At 44.8% G+C, this 19595-nt stretch overlaps 2 protein-coding genes across 6 annotated transcripts in view; one reads left to right on the top strand and one right to left on the bottom strand.

Moving 5' to 3' along the window:
- The window catches only part of zswim8 (zinc finger, SWIM-type containing 8), a 183656-nt gene extending 175877 nt beyond the window's left edge, over positions 1-7779 (top strand). For 3 of the 4 annotated variants that reach the window (XM_059946761.1, XM_059946760.1, XM_059946758.1), the window contains exons 25-27: positions 798-920; positions 3042-3220; positions 6524-7779. In XM_059946761.1, the coding sequence (XP_059802744.1) occupies positions 798-920; positions 3042-3220; positions 6524-6730 (509 nt within the window). In that variant the 3' untranslated portion in view covers positions 6731-7779. The remainder of the gene's footprint in view (positions 1-797; positions 921-3041; positions 3221-6523) is intronic. The other variant, XM_059946759.1, reaches the window with a different exon arrangement.
- The window catches only part of ndst2a (N-deacetylase/N-sulfotransferase (heparan glucosaminyl) 2a), a 501430-nt gene continuing 489428 nt past the window's right edge, over positions 7594-19595 (bottom strand). For both annotated transcript variants that reach the window (XM_059946764.1, XM_059946765.1), the window contains 4 exons: positions 18914-19084; positions 15139-15248; positions 13371-13473; positions 7594-8981 (listed from right to left, as the gene is read on the bottom strand). In XM_059946764.1, coding sequence (XP_059802747.1) covers positions 8856-8981; positions 13371-13473; positions 15139-15248; positions 18914-19084 — 510 coding nt within the window. In that variant the 3' untranslated portion in view covers positions 7594-8855. The remainder of the gene's footprint in view (positions 8982-13370; positions 13474-15138; positions 15249-18913; positions 19085-19595) is intronic.

Raw genomic sequence — 19595 nt, 5'->3', positions numbered from 1 at the left:
TTCTCCGGGTGCCCTGGTTTCCTCCCACAGTCCAAAGATGTATTGTTTTGTAGGTTAATTGGTCATTGTATATTGTCCTGTTGTTAGGCTAGGGTTAAATCAGTGGGTTGCTAGGCAGTGCAGATGGAAGGCCGGAAGGCTTGTTCAGTACTGTTTCTCTAAATAAATCAAACAAACTAAACTGTTAACCCACTTAGAAGTGGTTGCAAGTGATGGAGTCACAAGACTGGAATCTGAAAAAGCATGGAAAAATCTGGAGGAATTCAGTGTGTCCCAATGGAAATGAAGAATCAATACTTTGGGCCGTACGCCTTCACCTGGATCATTTCCCTCCACGGATGCTGCCTGTCCCACTAAGTTCCCAGGTGATCCACGGTGTATTCTCAGCACGGTTGTGGATGATTAGCAGATGGAGGCCATCACTGCTCACCTCTAGAAAGGCCTCACAAGACAGTGTGAATTTGTTCTTGTTTTTTTAATGAGCTTTGCAGTTTTATTTTATCAATTGCAAAATATGTTTTTTCCCACTCCCCATTCTGGCTTCCCTCTCACCCTCATTACTCAGTGCCTATCACCTCCCTCTTGTGCCTCTCCTTCTTCCACTTATCACCTTGCAGCTTCCTGGTCTCACCTGTCACCTTCCATCTTGTACTCGTTCTCCCCACACCACCTTACTCTGGCTTCTCCCTCGTTCCTTCCCAGTCCTGATGGAGGCTCCTGGCCCGAAATGTTGACTGTTCATTTCCACCACCTGCAGAATCCTCAGTGAATTACATTAGCCTGCTTGCTCTTCACAGGAATGTTGGCTTTGGAAATGCTTGGAAGAAGAGCTCACAACGATCACCCGAACAATTACTTCTCTCGAAGCCCGCCCTACACAGAGGATGTCAAGTGGCTTCTAGGTTTAGCAACAAGACTGGGTAAGGGTTTCTGAACCAATGTGGATTGAGTCCTCTGGCATTAAACAATATAACCAAAATAAAGAGTTTGAGATTCAAAGTCCAAAATGTAATTAACCCATTGGAGGCAGTGAAAGAATAATTAACATGCCATGTTGGTGTGTGATGAGGAATGATGGTTGACAAGAACACTGGAGGCTCATTCCTTTAAGTAGAAGGGAGAACGTGAGAGGAGAAGGGGGGGAGACAGGGTGCTGCCATAGTTGGGTTTATTTTCATATGGTATATTGTCGTATATAGAACATCACAACACAGTTCAGGCCCTTTGGCCCACAAAGTTGTGCCAACCTTATAACCTATACTTTTAAGTTCAATCAAGCCTTTCCCTCCATAGCCCTCCATTTTTCTATCATCAATGTGCCTGAGTTTCTTAATTCTCTCTAATGTACTCCCTCTACCACCAGCCCTGGCAGCTTGTGAAGATGTTACCTCTGACATCTCCCCTATACTTTCCTTAAATCACCTTAAAATTATGCCCCCTTGTATTACCCATTTCTGCTCTTGGGAAAAGTCTAGCTGTCCACTTGATCCATACCTCTTCTCATCTTACGTAGTTCTATGAAGTCACTTCTCATCCTCCTTTACCCTTGATCACTCAGTCTACCTTTAAACCACATGCCCTGTAGTTCGGGCAACATCCTGGGAAAGACAGTGTGATATGTCATGAAAATTGTTGTCTTGCAGTACAGTGCAAGATATAAAATTAGGACAAATTGCAAAATAAATATCGCAAAAAAGGAATAAGTTAGTGTTCATGGACCAGTCAGAAATTTGATGACAAGAGCAGAAATAACTGTTTCATTGACTGTGTGTCTTCTGGTTCCTGTACCTTCTCCCTGATGGTAGAAATGAGAAGAGGGCATGTCCCAGATGGTGAGGGTCCTTAGGAATGGATCCTACCTTCTTGAGGCACCTCTTGTTTAAACTATGGTTATGGCTTTGGAACAGAGAAGCCAGATGAAGATTTAGTCAAGGCATGTAAGATTTTGAGAGATTGGGTGGTTAGGAGAGCAAAAAGGCCAATAGGAACAGTGATAGAAAGTTTCCGTCCATTTTGGAGTTTGCCACCAGAAAAGCAGGGTGCACTGAAGCAATTAATACCTTTTATTTAAAAATGCTCTTGGAAGTGCGATGTTTACTCAGCACCGGCTCATGTAGATAATGGCTTCAGTGATCTCTGAGATTCTAATGCCCCCTCCAATTTAGTGAAAAATGTTTTGTGGTTCTCTAACTGGAGGTCAGAGAGAGGCCCCCAATTTAAGGTGTGATCTGGAAATCCATGCCCTGACAATGCAGTACTTCCTAGCTTCCACACTAATCTTGGACATGATTAAATGTTTTGGTTGAGTGGTGGGGATGTGGCAAGCTAGCATTTGAGTCAGACTAATGTCTGTGTGTGAAATATAGAGTCATAGGGCTTGAATTTGGGGTTATTTTAGTTTTTGCACTTAAATGCCACAAGAAGAAGTGAGCTTTCCTGATGACTAGCCATTTTAATTCCAATCCCATTCCAACTTGTTGGCCCTTGACCACCTCCTCTGCCATGATGAGGCCACACTCAGGTTGGAGGAGCAAAACCTCAGAATCTGACTGGGTAGCCTCCAACCTAACAACTTCTAGTGATTTCCCGTCCCTCTTCTTTCATTCCACATTGTTGCACCCACTTTCCTCATCTGCCTGTCACCTCCCACAGTGCCCTGCTCCTCCTCTTTATTCCATGGACCACTCTCCTCTCCAGTTTCCTTCTTCAGCTCTTTACCTCTTCCACCCATCACCTCCCACCTTCCTGCTTCAGATGGTTTCACCTCCCAGCTTGTACTGTTCTGATGAAGATTTGTCAGTCTGAAACATCGACTCTGCAGGTGCTACCTGACGGAAGGAGTATTTCTAACAACTTATTGATTTTAAGAATTACAACATTGGCAGAAGATTGCATTTGAACTAAATGATGAGAAATACTAAGATTCTAAAATATTACTTGCTCAGTATAGCAATGATCCAGTTACCATAACTTCGTTGAGACGGTTTGATGTTTCCAGTTGAGAACTCTGAGCAGTGACCCATTGCCTCTTGTGCTTCCAGGTGTGAACTATGTCTATCAGTTCTGCATGGGGGCAGCCAAAGGAGTCTTGAGTCCATTTGTCTTGCAGGAGATCATTATGGAGGCATTACAGCGCCTAAACCCCGCTCACATACATACTCACCTACGGACGCCAGCGTTCCACCAGCTCGTTCAGCGATGCCAACAAGCTTACATGCAGGTAAATTTTTTTAAAAACTAGGAGATCAGTTAACGAGCCAGGGTTTTGTGATTTTACACGTGGATGTTGAAGTGTGAAGACTTGGCTGATAGGGTTCAAGGTGCACTAGGTTATTCATGCCAGGGCTTGATGCAAGCACCATTTTCCCCATTGCCTGATCCTTTTCTGCAGAGATCAGTGCAGCCTGTGTCATTGTGTGAATTCAAGTCTGAGATGGATGTATCGTTGCACTTTGGGAGGTTGAGGGTTATTGGTGGGAAACCATCAGAAAAGTTGTATTAGACACTTGAAGTATTGGGCGCAGTTCTGGTCACCTACTTACAGAAAAAATATCAATAACATTTGAAAGAGTACTAATAAAATTTACAAGGATGTTGCTGGGACTTAAGGGAATAGATCTTTTATTTCCTGGAGTGTAGGAGAATGAAGGGAGATTTGTTAAAGTAAATGAATTAGAACAATGAGGTTTGGTGAGACTAGAACTAGAGGTCATGGGCTAAGGGTGAAAGGTAAAATGTTTAAGGGGAACATGGGGAAGAACTTGTTCACTCGAGAGTGATGTGAATGAGGAACAAGCTGCCAGCACAAGTGGTGAATGCAGGTTTGATTTCAACTTTTAAGAGGAATTTGGATAGGTGCATGGATTGGAGGGATATGGTCCTGGTGCAGGTTGATGGGACCAGGCAGACTAGGTTGGAAGGGCTGAGCGGCCTGTTTGTGCTGTGATGCTGTATGGCTCCAGGAAATTAGAGCTAAGACTTGATAGTAAATGTCAGAGCTGCTCACAGGGGACTTATGGACGGCTTCTGAAGTTCTCACTATTTTCCTAAATGGGATTTTGTTGGGGCAGATAGAACCAGAGTCAGGTTGTGTGTAGAAAGGATGTTGGAGATACTGGGGGAAGTTGCACTGTGTTGCCTGGTGGAAGCAGAACTGGGCAAATGTTTTGAAAGGAACGTTAGAAGTTGAGGCTTTATAAGGCATTGGTCAGACCGCACTTGGGGTATTCTGAGCAGTTTGGGGCTCCTTATATCAGAAAGGATGCATTAGTGTTGGAGAGGGTCTGTCAAGTGGAGATTCATGAATAGAATGAAAAGGGTTATTGTGTGGCTCTAGGCCTGTACTTGCTGGAGCTTAGAAGACTGATGGGATGTCATTGAAACCTAGTGAATATTGAAAGGCCTAGACAAAGTGGATGTGGAGAGGATGTTTCCTACAGCAGGGGAGTCTATGACCAGAGGGCTCAGCCTCAGAATAGATGTCTTTTTAGCACAGAGAGGAATTTATTTAGCCAGAGGGTGGTGAATCTGTGAAAGCTGTTGCCACAGAGTTTCTTGATTAGTAAGGGCATCAAAGGTTACGGGGAGAAAGCAGGACAGGAGATGACAGGAGGACAGGACTCAGCCATGATGGGATAGCAGTGCAGACTCGATGGGCTGAGTGGCTTAATTCTGCTCCAAAAATTTCTAGCAGAGGTAACTGAATCTCACTTTCAAAGTCCCTGTATAGACGCACTTGGCCAAATGGTCTTCTGTACGGTACGGTTCATTTCTTGCTAAGCTGTGAGTGGTTCATGCTTTTGACATCCTTGTTTTCCCAGATAGCTTGCATTTAAGGTGAGAGGGGCTGTTCAAAGGAGATGTAGGGGCAAGTGTTTTTTTTTTACACAGTGGTGGGTGCGACCCGCGGTAGAGGCAGATACATCGGAGATGATTAGCTAGACACGTGAATGTGAGGAAAATGGAAGGATATGGACATTGTGTAGACAGAAGGAATTAGTTTATTTGAGCATTTGATTATTAATTTAATCCGCACAACATTATGGGCTGAAGGGCCTATGCTCTATGGACCAGTAATTTTGCTAATTCACTGCAACCAGGTGAGGAGGGCTGGTTGTTGACCCTTTGTACCTGGGAGCAGGATGCCACTGTAGCGTAGTGACTAGCGTGCACTATTACAGCCCAGGGCATCAGAGTTCAATTCCCAGCGTCCTCTTTAAGAGAGTTTGTGAATCCTCTTGTGACCATGTGGGTTTCCTCCCATGGTCCAAAGTTTCACTGGTCATTGTAAACTGCCCTGTGATTAGGCAAGGGTTAAATCGGTGTGACTCAAGGACCCGAAGAGCCTTTTCCATGCTGTATAAATAAAATCAGTAATCCCAGAAGAGTCCTAGTGAAGCATCACCTGCAGTCAATGCCCAAAGGGCATTCCCCCACCCAAGAGTTTTTTAATGTCTTTGAATTGTACAGCACAGCAACACAGGTCCTTGTTGCCCAGTAAGCGAGACCTATCTGCCCAATGCTTGGCCCTCTCCCATTGCTAATGTGCCTGACTCATCCACTATTTCTGGCAGCGCAATTCAAATATATGCCATTTTTGCATGAAGAAGCTACTCCCCTCCCCATGTCCCTTTTAAATCTCTTGCCTCTGATCTTAAACCTATGCCCTTTTGTTTTTAGAACTCCCATCTGGAAGAAAGATCTTATCCACCATGGGTCTCCCCTCAATCCCCTACGTTCCAGGGAATAAAATCCTTGTTTACACAACCTCTCCTTGTAACTCACTCTCTACCCCCCCCCCCCAAATAAGTCCCGGCTACACCCTGGGAAATCTCTTCTGCACTCTTTCTAGTTTAATAACATCTTTCCTACAACAGAGTGACTAGAATAGATACTGGATGCCTTTTCAATTCAAACATTTAAAATAAGTTTTTGTAGGTTAGGACCTTATTCCCTGGAGTGTAGGAAAATAAGGGGCATAGGCAGGGTAAATACAAGGAGACTTTTTCCACTGAGTTTGGGTGAGACTAGAACTAAAGGTCATGATTTAAAGGAGAAACATTTAAGGGGAACTTCTTCACTGAGAGGGTAGTGAGAATGTGGAATGAACTGCCAGTGAATGTGGGTTTGATTTTAACCTTTGAGAAGTTTTTGTAAGTATGGGTATGGAAGGCTATGGTCCTGGTGCAGGTTAATAGTTGGCACAGACCAGACGGGTAAAAAGCCTGTTTCTGCGCTGTAGTATTCTCTGACACTATGACTCCACAATACTTTTTGACAGAGCAATTTTAACACTGTTAATCTTTTTAAACATAGATAAAAATGTCCTTGGCTACATTTGGAAATTTAAATTCAGAGAGTGTGCAGTGTGGGAGGGAGCCACTGAGCCTTATTACCAGTCTTCACAGTAATAGAGGCGCTGTCGGTCAGCTCAGATCGGACTAACCAGTGCTGCCAGTTCCGCACCGTTTGCATTGCACACATTTTAAAATGAGATACTTAAAACAATTTCATCTCTTCACAGTGCATTCAGTACAGACTGTACCACATAACGCCGGCAGATTACGACGATTTTGTTAACATCATCCGCAGTGCACGAAGCGCGTTCTGCTTGACGCCGGTAGGAATGATGCAGTTCAACGAGATCCTTCAGAATTTAAAACGTGCTAAGGGTCAGAGCAAGGACTTGTGGCAAAGAATCTCATTGGAAATGGCAACCTTTTCTCCTTGATGTCTGTTGCTTCGTGCGGCTTTAGGTTTTTTAACCCCACCATCTCTCTTCCTTCCCTTATAAATCACCGATCCGATAGTCTTTGCCTGCCACATTCCTCCCCACTGTCAGGAAGGCACATTTTTAAAATTGCTGTTGTGAATTGTGACCTGATGTCACCAAACTTCACGATTCTTTCCTCTCTCTCCAACCCATTTAAAAAAAAAGACTTTTGTATGAAGTAGTTAATATTCATGTACATGTCCTTAACTATGTTTATAAAGGCTGCAAGAAGCAGTCTGGGTAGAGGAGGTATTCCTGGAGAGAGGCAAATGGACAGGTTATTCCAGATGGACAAATTATTTCTTCAATCTGTTAATTGGTGGCTTGAGACAAAGCACAAATGATTGCATCCACCCTGTATAAGATTGTGCTTTTTATTTATCTGGGTTGTGTGTGCATTTTCTTTAGGCCTTTGTTTCTTCAATATTAATGTTTTTTCATACTTAAAGGATTTTCAATTGTTTAAAGAGAAACAATATTCAGATTCCAGTAACTTTGAGTTCTGGGATAGTTAAAAGCTTTGACACATTTTAAAGTGTTACGGATTAGCTAAAGCGTTAAACATTAGCCACAGTACAGACCACCCGTCTTCCTCATGTAACCTCTTCCTTTGATGTGCAGTCCCCTTGAGCCAGTACAAGTGGTCCCAATACTGTCACTGCTTGAGAACAGTGTTTCTGTAGCTGGCTCTGTTGTCGACAAGGTGGTGTGGATTGGGGGGGGGGGGGGGGGGGGTTGGGGAAACTTATTATTCAACCATTCTGTGCTGTGTTGAATACATACACGATTATTTTTGATTAAAGTACACAAGAGAACTGCAGTACACTTGAACAGACCCTCTATTATTTTTAAATGCTTGACTGCAGAATGGAGATGCTTACATCAAATTTACTGATGATAACAACAGATCAAGGAAGTTGCAATTATCTTGCCATTGATTTTTTGGTTTTAATTCACAGTTGTGAGGATTCCCAGGCACGTCTGCTCGTTTTGGCTGGACTGGTTTTCAATATAGTATGTACACAAACGTTCTTGTGCCAGCCAGTATTTAAGGCCTTACAAAGTACATCACATTTAACCACACAAAATTTACACCCAAAAAAAACCTCGCTCCACTGAATGCTGCATCTCAGAACATACGTTCAGCTGTTTGAGAGTAAAATTCTCCAATAACATCATTCAATGTGAATGACACACAATAAGTGAGATGTACTGGGAGATGAAGTAAGTCCAACATAAATGTTTGGGGGAGGGAGGGTTCTTGCTACAGCTTGTTCTGTTCAAAACAAGAAGCTGAAATCCTCACTGGCCCAAGTTTAAATCTGCTAGGTGGCCTCGATTAAAATGTAGTAAGTCTAACTAGTAATTCTTGAGACAGTACACAGATAGAGAAAAGTGGCTTTTCTTTAAACACTAGCACTGATTACTCTTCATTTTAGAAACTAAATTTGCACACAACATTCCAGATACCAGAGACAGTTGGGAGCATGAATGATGAGGTAATGGTTAACTACAACCCTTGTCTTGGTGTACTGTCCACTCCCCCCGGACTGCAGCTGTGAATTGCCCCAAAAAAAGGAAATATGTACAATTTTAATAATTAATGGGTATCCACCGTGATTAGTACCTGGTTTACAGCAAGTGTTAGTTACACACTGTGCTGGGTAGAAATGTCGCCATTTTAGGGGCCAGGACCCTACTGGTGTCAAAGCAGCTGATGTAACAATTATTCCATAGTTTGACAAGGGATTATACTTCAACACTGTACTCTTCAGTATTTCAAAGTGGTCACGTACACTGTAAAACCACTACTGGCCCGACACGAGGTCCCGTGTTTGTGGCTTGTGCAAAGTACTTCCCGCCATAGGCCCTCGCCGGCAGCTCACCAACACAAACGCTGCCTTCAGTCGGGGCTCGAGGATGGCGGCTGCTCTCTGTTTGTCCCCGGGAACCTCGCACCGAACTCAACACTGCCTTCCCCCGAGGTGCTATCCGTGGGTGGGCGCCAGCTGAATTTTTCTGAAAGGAAGGAAAGATTCCAGCAGGCGTTGGCAGAGCGACGGCAGTGGGCTGGGCCCCGAGTTCAGCTCCAACTGCTGTGTTGTAGCTCCTCTCTCAGCCAGCTGGGCAGCGCCTGACCCAATCGGTTCAGCTGCTTCGACAGTTCAATGTTGTATTCCTTGTAATAGTTCATCAGGAATGTTCGTGACTGAGGAAGGGGAGAGAAAAAGAAAATGGTTTAGCTTGTGGGGTCACACAGCTACATAAGTTTAAAATAAATTCAAAGTACATATAGGTTACTATTTCAATGAATATAGTGGGCATTTACAGGAAAAATACAATAAAATGTATGAAAATCTATACAGAAACAAAGAGTCAAACAAGTGTACAATATGTGGGCATCAGACTGAGAATGACCCAGCTCACCCCAAGTAATTCACACCAGACAATATTCCTGTTGTCAGTCTGCAAGCCATTGCTTACATCACAGCACAATACAACAGCTTGCATTTGTCATGATTTTCATAATTTTCTCTTTTAGGACAAACAATACATGGCCTTCAGTGAATAATGTTGTGCCAACCTTTCAACTTACTCTAAGATCAATCTAATTAGGCAGTGGATGTAGTCTATATGGACTTCAGCAAGGCCTTTGACAAAGTTCCACATGGAAGGTTAGTTAAGAAGGTTAAGAAGGTTCAGTCGTTAGGTATTAATGCTGGAGTAATAAAATGGATTCAACAGTGGCTAGATGGGAGATGCCAGAGAGTAGTGGTGGATAATTGTTTAGCGGGGTGCCTCAGGAATCTGTTTTGGGCCCAATGTTGTTTGTAATATACATAAATGATCTGGATGATGGGGTGGTAAATTGGATTAGTAAGTATGCCGATGATACTAAGGTAGGAGGTGTTGTGGATAATGAGGTGGGTTTTCAAAGCTTGCAGGGAGATTTATGCCGGTTAGAAGAATGGGCTGAACGTTGGCAGATGGAGTTTAATGCTGAGAAGTGTGAGGTTCTACATTTTGGCAGGAATAATCCAAATAGAACATACATGGTAAATGGTAGGGCATTGAGGAATGCAGAGGAACAGAGAGATCTAGGAATAACAGTGCATAGTTCCCTGAAGGTGGAGTCGCATGTAGATAGGGTGGTGAAGAAGGCTTTTGGAACGCTAGCCTTTATAAATCAGAGCATTGAGTACAGAAGTTGGGATGTAATGTTAAAATTGTACAAGGCATTGGTGAGGCCAAATTTGGAATATTGTGTACAGTTCTGGTCACCGAATTATAGTAAAGATATCAAAAAATTAGAGAGCATGCAGAGACGATTTACTAGGATGTTACCTGGGTTTCAGCATTAAGTTACAGAGAAAGGTTGAACAAGTTAGGTCTCTATTCATTGGAGCGTAGAAGGTTGAGGGGGGATTTGATCGAGGTACTTAAAATTTTGAGAGGGATAGATAGAGTTGACGTGAACAGGCTGTTTCCATTGAGAGTAGGGGAGATTCAAACGAGAAGACATGATTTGAGAGTTAGGGGGCAGGTTTAAGGGAAACATGAGGGGGTATTTCTTTAGTCAGAGAGTGATAGCTGTGTGGAATGAGCTTCCTGTAGAAGTAGTAGAGGCCAGTTCAGTTGTGTCATTTAAGGTAAAATTGGATAGGTACATGGACAGGAAAGGAGTGGAGGGTTATGGGCTGAGTGCGGGTAGGTGGAACTAGGTGAGATTAAGAGTTCAGCACGGACTAGGAGGGCTGAGGGCCTGTTTCCGTGCTGTGATTGTTATATGGTTAATACCCCCCCCCCCCCCCCCCCGACATAACCCTCTACTTCTCTATCATCCGTGTGCCTATCTGGTGTATTTGCCTTCACCACCACCTCTGGCAGCACATGCCACACTCAGCACTCTGTGTAAAAATAAATTCTCTGATATTCCCCTATACTTCCCCTCAATCACTTCAAAATTATGACCCTTATATTATCCAGTTCTATGCTGGGATAAGGTTCCCAGCTGTCTATCCATCTATGCCACGTACACCTTAAACAGCTCTATCAAATCACCTCTCACTCTTCTCCTCTCCAAAGAGGAAAGGCCTAGCTTGGTCAACCTTTCTACAAAGGCAACATCCTGGTAAATCTCCTCCGCATTCTTTAAACTTCCATATCCTTCCTGAAAAATGTGACCAGAACTGAACACATATTCTAAGTGTAGTCTAACCAGAGTTTTAAAGAGCTGCAACATTACCTCACAAACAATCTCCTGCCTTATCCCTTTATGCCCTGACCAATCAAGAATCTATCAACCTCTGCCTTAAATATATCCAATGACTTGACCTCCACAATCACCTATGGCAACAAATTCCACAGATTCACCGTACCCTGGCTAAAGAAATTTCTCCTCATCTCTGTTCTAAAATGACACCCCTCTATTCTGAGGCTGTATCCTCTGGTCTTAAGACTCCCCCACCATGGGAAACATCCTCTCCACATGTACTCTATCAAGGCCTTTCAACATTTGATAGGTTTCAGTGAGATCCCTTCTCATTCTTCTGAATTCCAGAGAGTACAGGCCCAGAGCCTACTTTCATATAAAATTAGTATCTTGGTTGGTTTTACTAGATCTCCATCTTTTTCTATTGAGAAGTTTGCTGAACAACTAGGGCCAAGAATAAGCCAAACCTAGTTGTACCCAGTCTGCCCCCATCCACCTCTTCCAGTTAGTCAAGTTAGACACAAAGTTCAGAGTGGGCAGAAAAGAACAGTGGGGCTCCAGCAGCACCTAGCCCATGCTCCGGAAACAAAGCACTTTCGTGAGGAGGTAGTTTAAGCTCGTCTTTCCTTAAGCTGCTTTTTAATAGTTTCTCAATATTGGAGACAATTAGAAACACTTCCAAGTGGTAAAATAAGGAAAATTTACTTGACCCACTTGATTCAGGGATCTGAATCCAGTGGCACACATAGGATCATGAATTGAACTGAGTTCTGCTGTTGGGAGTCCGTGTCCCGAGGTCACTGAATCCAGGATGTGTGTACTGTACCTGGGAGCAGCTGAATGCCAGCACTGGCATTTCCCACAGAATTCCAGCCACAGCAAGCTTGATTTGGCCCACTGCTCCCTGTTTCTAGAGAACATCTGCCCATCTTACCCGGTCCAGTTCCTTAGCCAATGCCATCACTCTGCTGGATGGAGATTCCTTCTGGACAGCTGCTCTATGCGGATGAACATCAGATATTTACGTCCAGCAGTGATCTGTTTTTCACTTGGCTGATATAAGGGGCATAATTTCAAAGTGTTTGGAGGAAGGTAAAGGGAGAATGTCCAAGGTGGCTGGGGTTTTTCATTCTGCTGGCTGGCTGCTTTACTGAGGCAATGAGAAGTACAGCAGTCAAAAGGAAAAGGGAATCTCATTGGAAGTAAAAGAACCTTGATGGGACTGGACGTACTACAATCGGGGGTTCCCTACCTTTGTTATGCCGTGGACCCCTACCATTAACCCCTGGACTAGATGGTCCTGATGGCAGGGAAGCCCAGGGGTCACTACCTTAAAGTGTCTGCAAAAGAACTGGACAGATTGGGAGAAAGGGCAAAGACCATAAGACCATAAAATGTAGGAGCAGAATTAGGCCATTTGGCCCATTAAGTCTGCCCTGCCGTTTCCCCATGGCTGATCCATTTCCCAAAGAAGTGGCAGAAGGAATAAAGGCATTGACTGTTCTCTGAACAGGGAAAATCAGAGGTGCAAAGGGAATTGGGAGTCCTTGTGTAGGATTCCCTAAAGGTTAACTTACAGATTGAGTTGGTGGTAAGGAAGACAAATTCAATGTTAGCATTCATTTTGAGGGGACCAGAATACAAGAGCAAGGTTGTGATGTTGAGGCTTTATAAGGCATAGGTCAGACTGCACGTGGAGTACTGTGAGCAGTTTTGGGCCCCTTATCGAAAAAAGAATATATTGAGATTGGAGAGGGCCCATAGGGGGTTCACAAGAATGACTCTGGGAATGAAAGGGTTAATGTATCAGGTGCGTTTGATGGCTCTGTGCCTGTATTTTCTGGTAAAGAATGAGAGGGGAATCTCATTGAAATCTATCGAATATCAAAAGGCCTTGATAGAGTTGATGTGCAGAGGATGTTTCCTATAGTGGGACAGTAGGACCAGAGGGCACAGAATAGAAGAATGCCTATTTACAGCAGAGATGAGGAGGAATTTCTTTATCCAGAAGGAAGTGAATCTGGAATTCATTGACACAGATGGCTGTGGAGGCCAAGTTACTGAGTATATTGAAAGCGGAGATTGATAGGTTCTTGATTAGTTGGGGCATAAAAGATTCTGGGGAGAAGGCAGGAGAATTGGGTTGAGAGGGATAATAAATCAGCCGTGACGGAATGATAAAATAGACTCAGTGGGCTAAATGGCCTAATCTATGTCTTTTGGCCAGAGGCTAAGGGTGAAAGGTGAAGTATTTGAGGGGAACATGGCGCGGGAGTTCTTCACTCATGAAGAAGCAGCAGCCATTCTCTGACCTCATACATTTCTTTCCCTTCAATGCGAAACAGCACATGATACATGCGAGTATGTAAGGAGATGCACACTCACCAGTGAATCCATCTCTGGGTATTTCCTCCCTTTACTCTTGCCGAGACACTTTGACTTTCCACCTTCTGCAATCTGGCACCAAAAGTTCTTGTTGTCATCGTACCTGGAACGAAGAGGCCAGAGATCACTGACAGAAAACTCTATTTAGTTACTTTATTTACAGATATAGCGTGGAACAGTCCCTTCTGGCCCAGTGAGTCACATCATCCAGCAGCCCACTCATTTAACCCGAGTTTAATCACAAAATGATTTGCAATGACCAATTAATCTACTTACTGGTATATCTTTGGAACGCTGGAGGAAACTGGAGCACCTGGAGGAAACCCATGGAAAGAATGTACAAACTCCTTATGGACGGTACTGGAATTGAACTCTACTTCCTGAGCTGTAATAGCATCGCGCTAACTGCTATGCTACTGTGGTACACTGTCACGTACCTAACTTGACTGCTGCTATATTTCTCAAAAGCAACAAGGCCTTCACAAAACAGGTTCAGGAAAGGAAATCTGTTCAGGAAGATTGTTGTTGTCATAGCAGCCTTCCATCCTCAAAGTCGCTGTCACCCTGCCCCTGACCAACGCGACACAGCAACTTCCGGGTGCACGTAAATGATACGGCAAGTGAAGCTGATCCTTGATCTGCGTGGATGGTATGCAAAACCAGGCTCTCTGCCACTGCATTGTTGTTCTTGGCACTCTTCTCTCCGAAAGTAACACACAAGAAAAGTCAGCTTGCAGTGGTACACTTCCTACAGTGTTTCTGATGGTTGACCTAAGATAGGTGAAGGAGTTGACCACCTCTAGAGTGAAATGGTGATGGATGGAAGGGAGTCAATTCCTCTAGAGAGTGACCATCGATGGTGACGGGTGGGAGGGAGTCAATGTCCCAGGCCATGACGTTTGTCTTCAAGCTGTTGGTCAGCCCAAACTACTCGCAGGCATGGGACAGGTGGTTGATGAGGTGCTGCCATTGGCCTTCTGTGTGGGAAGTCAGTGTGGTGTCATCGGCAAGTAACAGCTCACAAATGAAGACCTCTAGGATCCTGCTCTTGGAGTGAAGGCGATGGATAGTGAAGAGTTTGCCATCAGCTCTGGTGTGTAAGTCAATAACCTCAGTGCATTTTCTAAAAGCACACTAAAGCAGCATAGAGAACAAATGCCAAAGAGTCTCCGTGTCATTGCCAGAACCCAGGGCTGAAATGGGGGCATCATTTTAAGGGGATTAGAGGCTTTGTACAGCTGCACCACATTCTCCAACCCCTCAGATGTTGGTCACCTGTACCAATGTGCCAGCCAGAATGCCACTGGCACCCCCTCAGTCCTGACAGTGAAACCTCAGCTGCTTATGTGGCCCATCACAGTCCCCCTCGAAGATTCAAAGTAAATTATTTTCAAACTACATACAGTCACCTAAACTGAGATTCACCTTCTTTCAGACATTCACAGTAAATATAAAGAAACAAATACAAAAAAACAACAGAGTCAATGAAAACTGTACGCAGCAGGAACAACCAATGTGTAAAAGACAAAAAACTGTGCCAATACAAAAAAAATGATAATGGCAATTAAGTGATAAATATCAAGAACACGAGATGTAGAGTCCTTGACAGTGAGTCCGCGGGTGCGGGAACAGTTCAATGTTTCGGTGAGTGGAACTGAGTGAGGCACGTTGCCTACTGCACAATGCAAAGGTAACTGATATGCTGAATACAGACAGATGGAAATGAATTGTCCAGTTGTTTACAAAGTGATTTGACGGTGATACATACATCAGTGCCTGAGTGTAGTTTAGGTGAGGGGTTACACCGAGGAACTTCTGCACGTTCTCCATGACAGCAACTGGGTTGTTACGCAGCTCTAAGCCGTTGACGATAAGAAGCTACGGTGAAAACAAGAAACAGCTTTGTAAGTATCACCCAAAGGAACTCTCATTCACTGTGGTATTACATAACACTAACACCAAATCAGGACACTGTGCCCTCTGGTGTTTATACTAGTCCCAGCACATCTCACTCTGTTCACAGACATTCCATTTTTCCAGTTTTTCCTTAAACACGTCTCTGCCCACTGTTCCCAACGGGAACAGGTGCTATACCGACAATCTGCTCCTGGAGGAACTCAGTCGCTCAGGCGGCATCTGTAAAGGTGGGGGTGGGGTGGGGGGTAAGGAAACTCTGATCCAGACACATAAGATCATATGACTTAGGAACAGAATTAGATCATTCACCCCACTGAGGCAGCACTGCCATTCCATCATGGCTGATCTATTTTCCCTCTCAACCCCGTTCTCCTGCCTTCTCTGGACACTTTCACACCTTACTAATTAAGAGTCTATCAATCTCAACTTTAAATATACTCAATAACTTGGCCTCCACAGCCAAGTCCACAGTCTGTGTCAATGAATTCCACAGGTTCATTTCCTTTGACTGAAGAAATTCCTCCTCACCTCTGTTCGACATGGACATTCTACTATTCTGATACTGTGCTCTCTGGTCTTAGGCTCTCCCATTGTAGGAAATATCCTCTCCGAATCCACTCCATCTAGGCCTGGATTTCAATGAGATCACCCCCCATTCTTCTAAACCCCAGTGAGTGCAAACCTAGAGCCACCAAATGCTCCTCATACACCCCGTCCCTCATCTCCATTCAGGGCCTCAATGTGAGGCAACACCTCACCTGCAAATCTGCTGGGCCCTGTCATAAATTGGGGGACCGCTTCAAAGCATCAGAGCATCCGCCACATGTGGGATTTCTGGTAGCCGAACATTTTAATTCCAGTTCTTATTCCCCTTCCAACATGCCCTTTTATGGCCTCCTCTTGCACCTAGATGAGGCCACCTTCAGGGTGGAGGAGCAACATCTTACATTCTGCCTGGGTACCCTCCAACCTGTGACAGGAATATCGATTCCACCTTCCAGTAGTCAAATTCCCCCTCCCCATTTCCTCCATTCCCCACTCTGCCCTTCTCACCTGTGTATCACTTCCCCCTCCTTCCCTTCCCATGGTCCAGCGTCCTCTCCTATCAGATTCTTCCTTCTCCAGCCCTTGATGCTATTTGACCTGCTGAATTCCTCAAACATTTTGTGTATGTTGCTCCTCTTGCATTAACCATTTCGTTCCTGGGATAATTCTTGTGAATCTCCTCTGGTCCATCTCCAATACCAGCACAGCTTTTCTTAGCTTTAACACTGCCACCAGGTTCTTGAACCGGCCCAAACACCCTGTCAAACTAATTGCTTCTCATTCTTACACAACTGCCATCATGCTTATTTTTCAGAAGTGTAATTCCTTCAGCCTCAGGCCCTCCTCCTCCTCTTGGACACCCCATTCTGGCATCTGCCCTCTTGGGATCTTTTCTGTTCTAACTGAACTGGACCCCCATCTTGATTTCACCCCTCTCTGACCCCACAGCTTTCCACCTTCTCCCCACAGATCTGCTCACCCCTCTCTGACTCCACTGTTCCCCCCTCCCATCCCCGCTCCCCCTCTGACCCACAACTCTCCCCTCACCCATCCTAAAACTTCACTGACCCTCAGCTCTCCCCTCACCCATCTCCACTCTCTCCCCATCAATCCCTCTGAATGAGTGGAGATTGTCAGGAGGTAATTTAATTCCATACCCCCATTCCCGCACCAAAATGTTTGTTCGCAGCCTCCACCCCACCCCCGGTGTTTGAAGCTAAAAGCAAATTAGAGGGACAGTGCCTCATAGCCTGCCTGAGCAGTCTCCAAACTGACAGGATGAACACTGAATTCTCCAACTCCTGGAGACCACTTTCCCTCCTCTTGACCCACTGGATTCCATCGCCCACTCGTTCCCCTCCCTCATCGACCCATCCCTCCTCACTTCCCTTCCTCCTTCCATCCTCTCCTATCAGATCCCATCATCAGGCCTTGGTCACACCCACGTGTCATCTTCCAACTTCTGACATCATTTCTACTCTTCCCGCAACCCCCCCCAACCAACCATACCCCCACCTGTATCAATAGATGATAAACAGTAGGTGCAGGAGTAGGCCATTCGGCCCTTCTAGCCAGCACCGCCATTCAATGTGATCATGGCTGATCATACACAATCAGTACCCCGTTCCTGCCCTCTCCCCATATCCACTGACCCCGCTATCTACAAGAGCTCTATCAAACTCTCTCTTGAATGCATCCAGAGACTTGGCCTCCACTGCCTTCTGGGGCAGAGCATTCCACATATATCCACCCTGGATCAGTGCCCATCTTCTGAAGGCCCACCTTAGTATTTTATCACCACATCAGCTCTCTGCCACCATGTTTCTGAACGGCCCATAAACACCATCTTCCTATTCCCCTTTTTCCACGTTTTTTTATTGTAACTTATCATAATTCGTTCTGCCTGCACTGTATCACTGCCATAAAGCAACAAGTTTTATGATCAATCTGAGTCATAGAGCACTTCAGCAGAGAAACAGGTACCAGTCACTGATAATAAACCTGATCTAACTCTTTCGTTCCTCTCCTGAAGGAGAGTCTCGACTTGAAACATCGCCTAAACACAAGAGATTCTGCAGACGCTGGAAATCTGGATGGTTGGGTTGCCCAACAGAAATGTTAACCACAGGGAAGGCTGTCTGTGTGTTATTCCACAGCAGTTCTATCAGAATATTTCAGTTCTGTGACACATATGAAATTCTGAAGCTATCAACCCTAATATAAACACAAAAGATTCCTTAAATGTTGGAAATCCAGATCAACACATACTTTTTAAGGAGAAACTCAGCAGGTCAGGCAGCATCTATGGAGGGGAATAAACAGTCGACGTTTCAGGTAGAGATCCTTCATCAGGACTGAGAAGGACATGGGATGACACCGGAAATAAAAGGTGGGGGAAGGGGAAGGAGGATAGGTGAAGCCAAGTGGGTGGGAAAGGTAAAGGTCTGGGGAAGAAGGGATCAGATAGGAGAGGAGAGTAGACCATAGGAGAAAGGGAGGATGAGGGGCACTGTTCATTCCCTCCACAGATGCTGCTTGACCTGCTGAGTTTCTGCAGCATTTTGTGTGCTGCTGCAGATTCTAGAATTTACAGAATCTCTGTGCGTCTCTAAGTATTAATTTTCATTAATCAAAATTGTTGCTAAAAGTGTCCTCACCTTGTAGCTTATTGTCTTGCTGTGGAAAGCTGGTTGTCATGACATTCATACCCTCTGTATGAATGCCGACAGTAAGTTTGAGCTTAAAAATTTTATTGACTAAAATAAATAATATACATAATAAAATTACAAGAATAATCTGAGCAAAATCTTTTCATTGTTACATTCATAGTCCATACGCTACATAGTGTTCCATTAGATTCTTTAAGAACACTCACATGGCCTCCCCCTCCCCCCCCCCCAAGGGGAGGTGGGGGCGTAGTACATTACAACAATAATGGAGGGGCTTCCTCACCCAACCGGGCCCCTCCCTGTGCAGTAGCGGAAGAACTCCAAGCTGCGGTCTCCCACCACCACCCACCCCCCAAGCTACCCAGCGAGGTGTGAGCAACAACGAAGTGTTAACCCAGACAGGAGCCATACCTGGGAAGGTGGATAGTACGCTAGCCACCTTTCAATGTGGGTGGCGTACCAGCCGGGAATCAAGCAGCGGTTCTGCAGAAGGCGAACTTCTGGAGGAGCATCTGGGCCGGCGCGGATCACCTGGTAGAAGGTGAAGTTCAGGGCAGCCGGCAGTTGGTGAGCTCGCTGGTGCTGTAGAGAAACCAAGCCATCAACACTCTGCAGGAGACCCGACTGAGCAACAGACAGCCCGTGTCACAGCAGGGGCATTGACGGTTGCAAAACCCATTAGGACTAGAATATAAAGCAAGGATGTAATGCGGAGGTTTTATAAGGCACTGGGGAGTACTGTGGAAATATTGGAGTTTTGGGCCCCCTTATCTAAAAAGAGACGTGCTAGCATTCGAGAGGGGCCATGAAGATGATTCCAGGGATGAAAATGTTAACACATGAGAAGCTTTTGACGGTTCTGGGCCTTCAGAAGAATGAGGGGGGATCTCATTGAACATTGATAGGCCTACGGACAGTGTATGTAGAGAAGCTGTTTCCTATAGAGGGCAAGTCTCGGATAAGAAGGTGCAGTTTCAGAATAGAGGGACGTCCATTTAGAATGGAGCTGAGAAAGAATTTATTTAGCCCGAGGGGGTTGAATCTGTGGAATTCATTGCCATAGATGGCTGTGGAGGCCAACCCATTGGGTATT

The sequence above is a fragment of the Hypanus sabinus genome, chromosome 21 (genome assembly GCF_030144855.1).
Source record: "Hypanus sabinus isolate sHypSab1 chromosome 21, sHypSab1.hap1, whole genome shotgun sequence".
NCBI classification, from domain to species: domain Eukaryota; kingdom Metazoa; phylum Chordata; class Chondrichthyes; order Myliobatiformes; family Dasyatidae; genus Hypanus; species Hypanus sabinus.
This window is presented reverse-complemented; position numbering and strand designations above follow the sequence as displayed.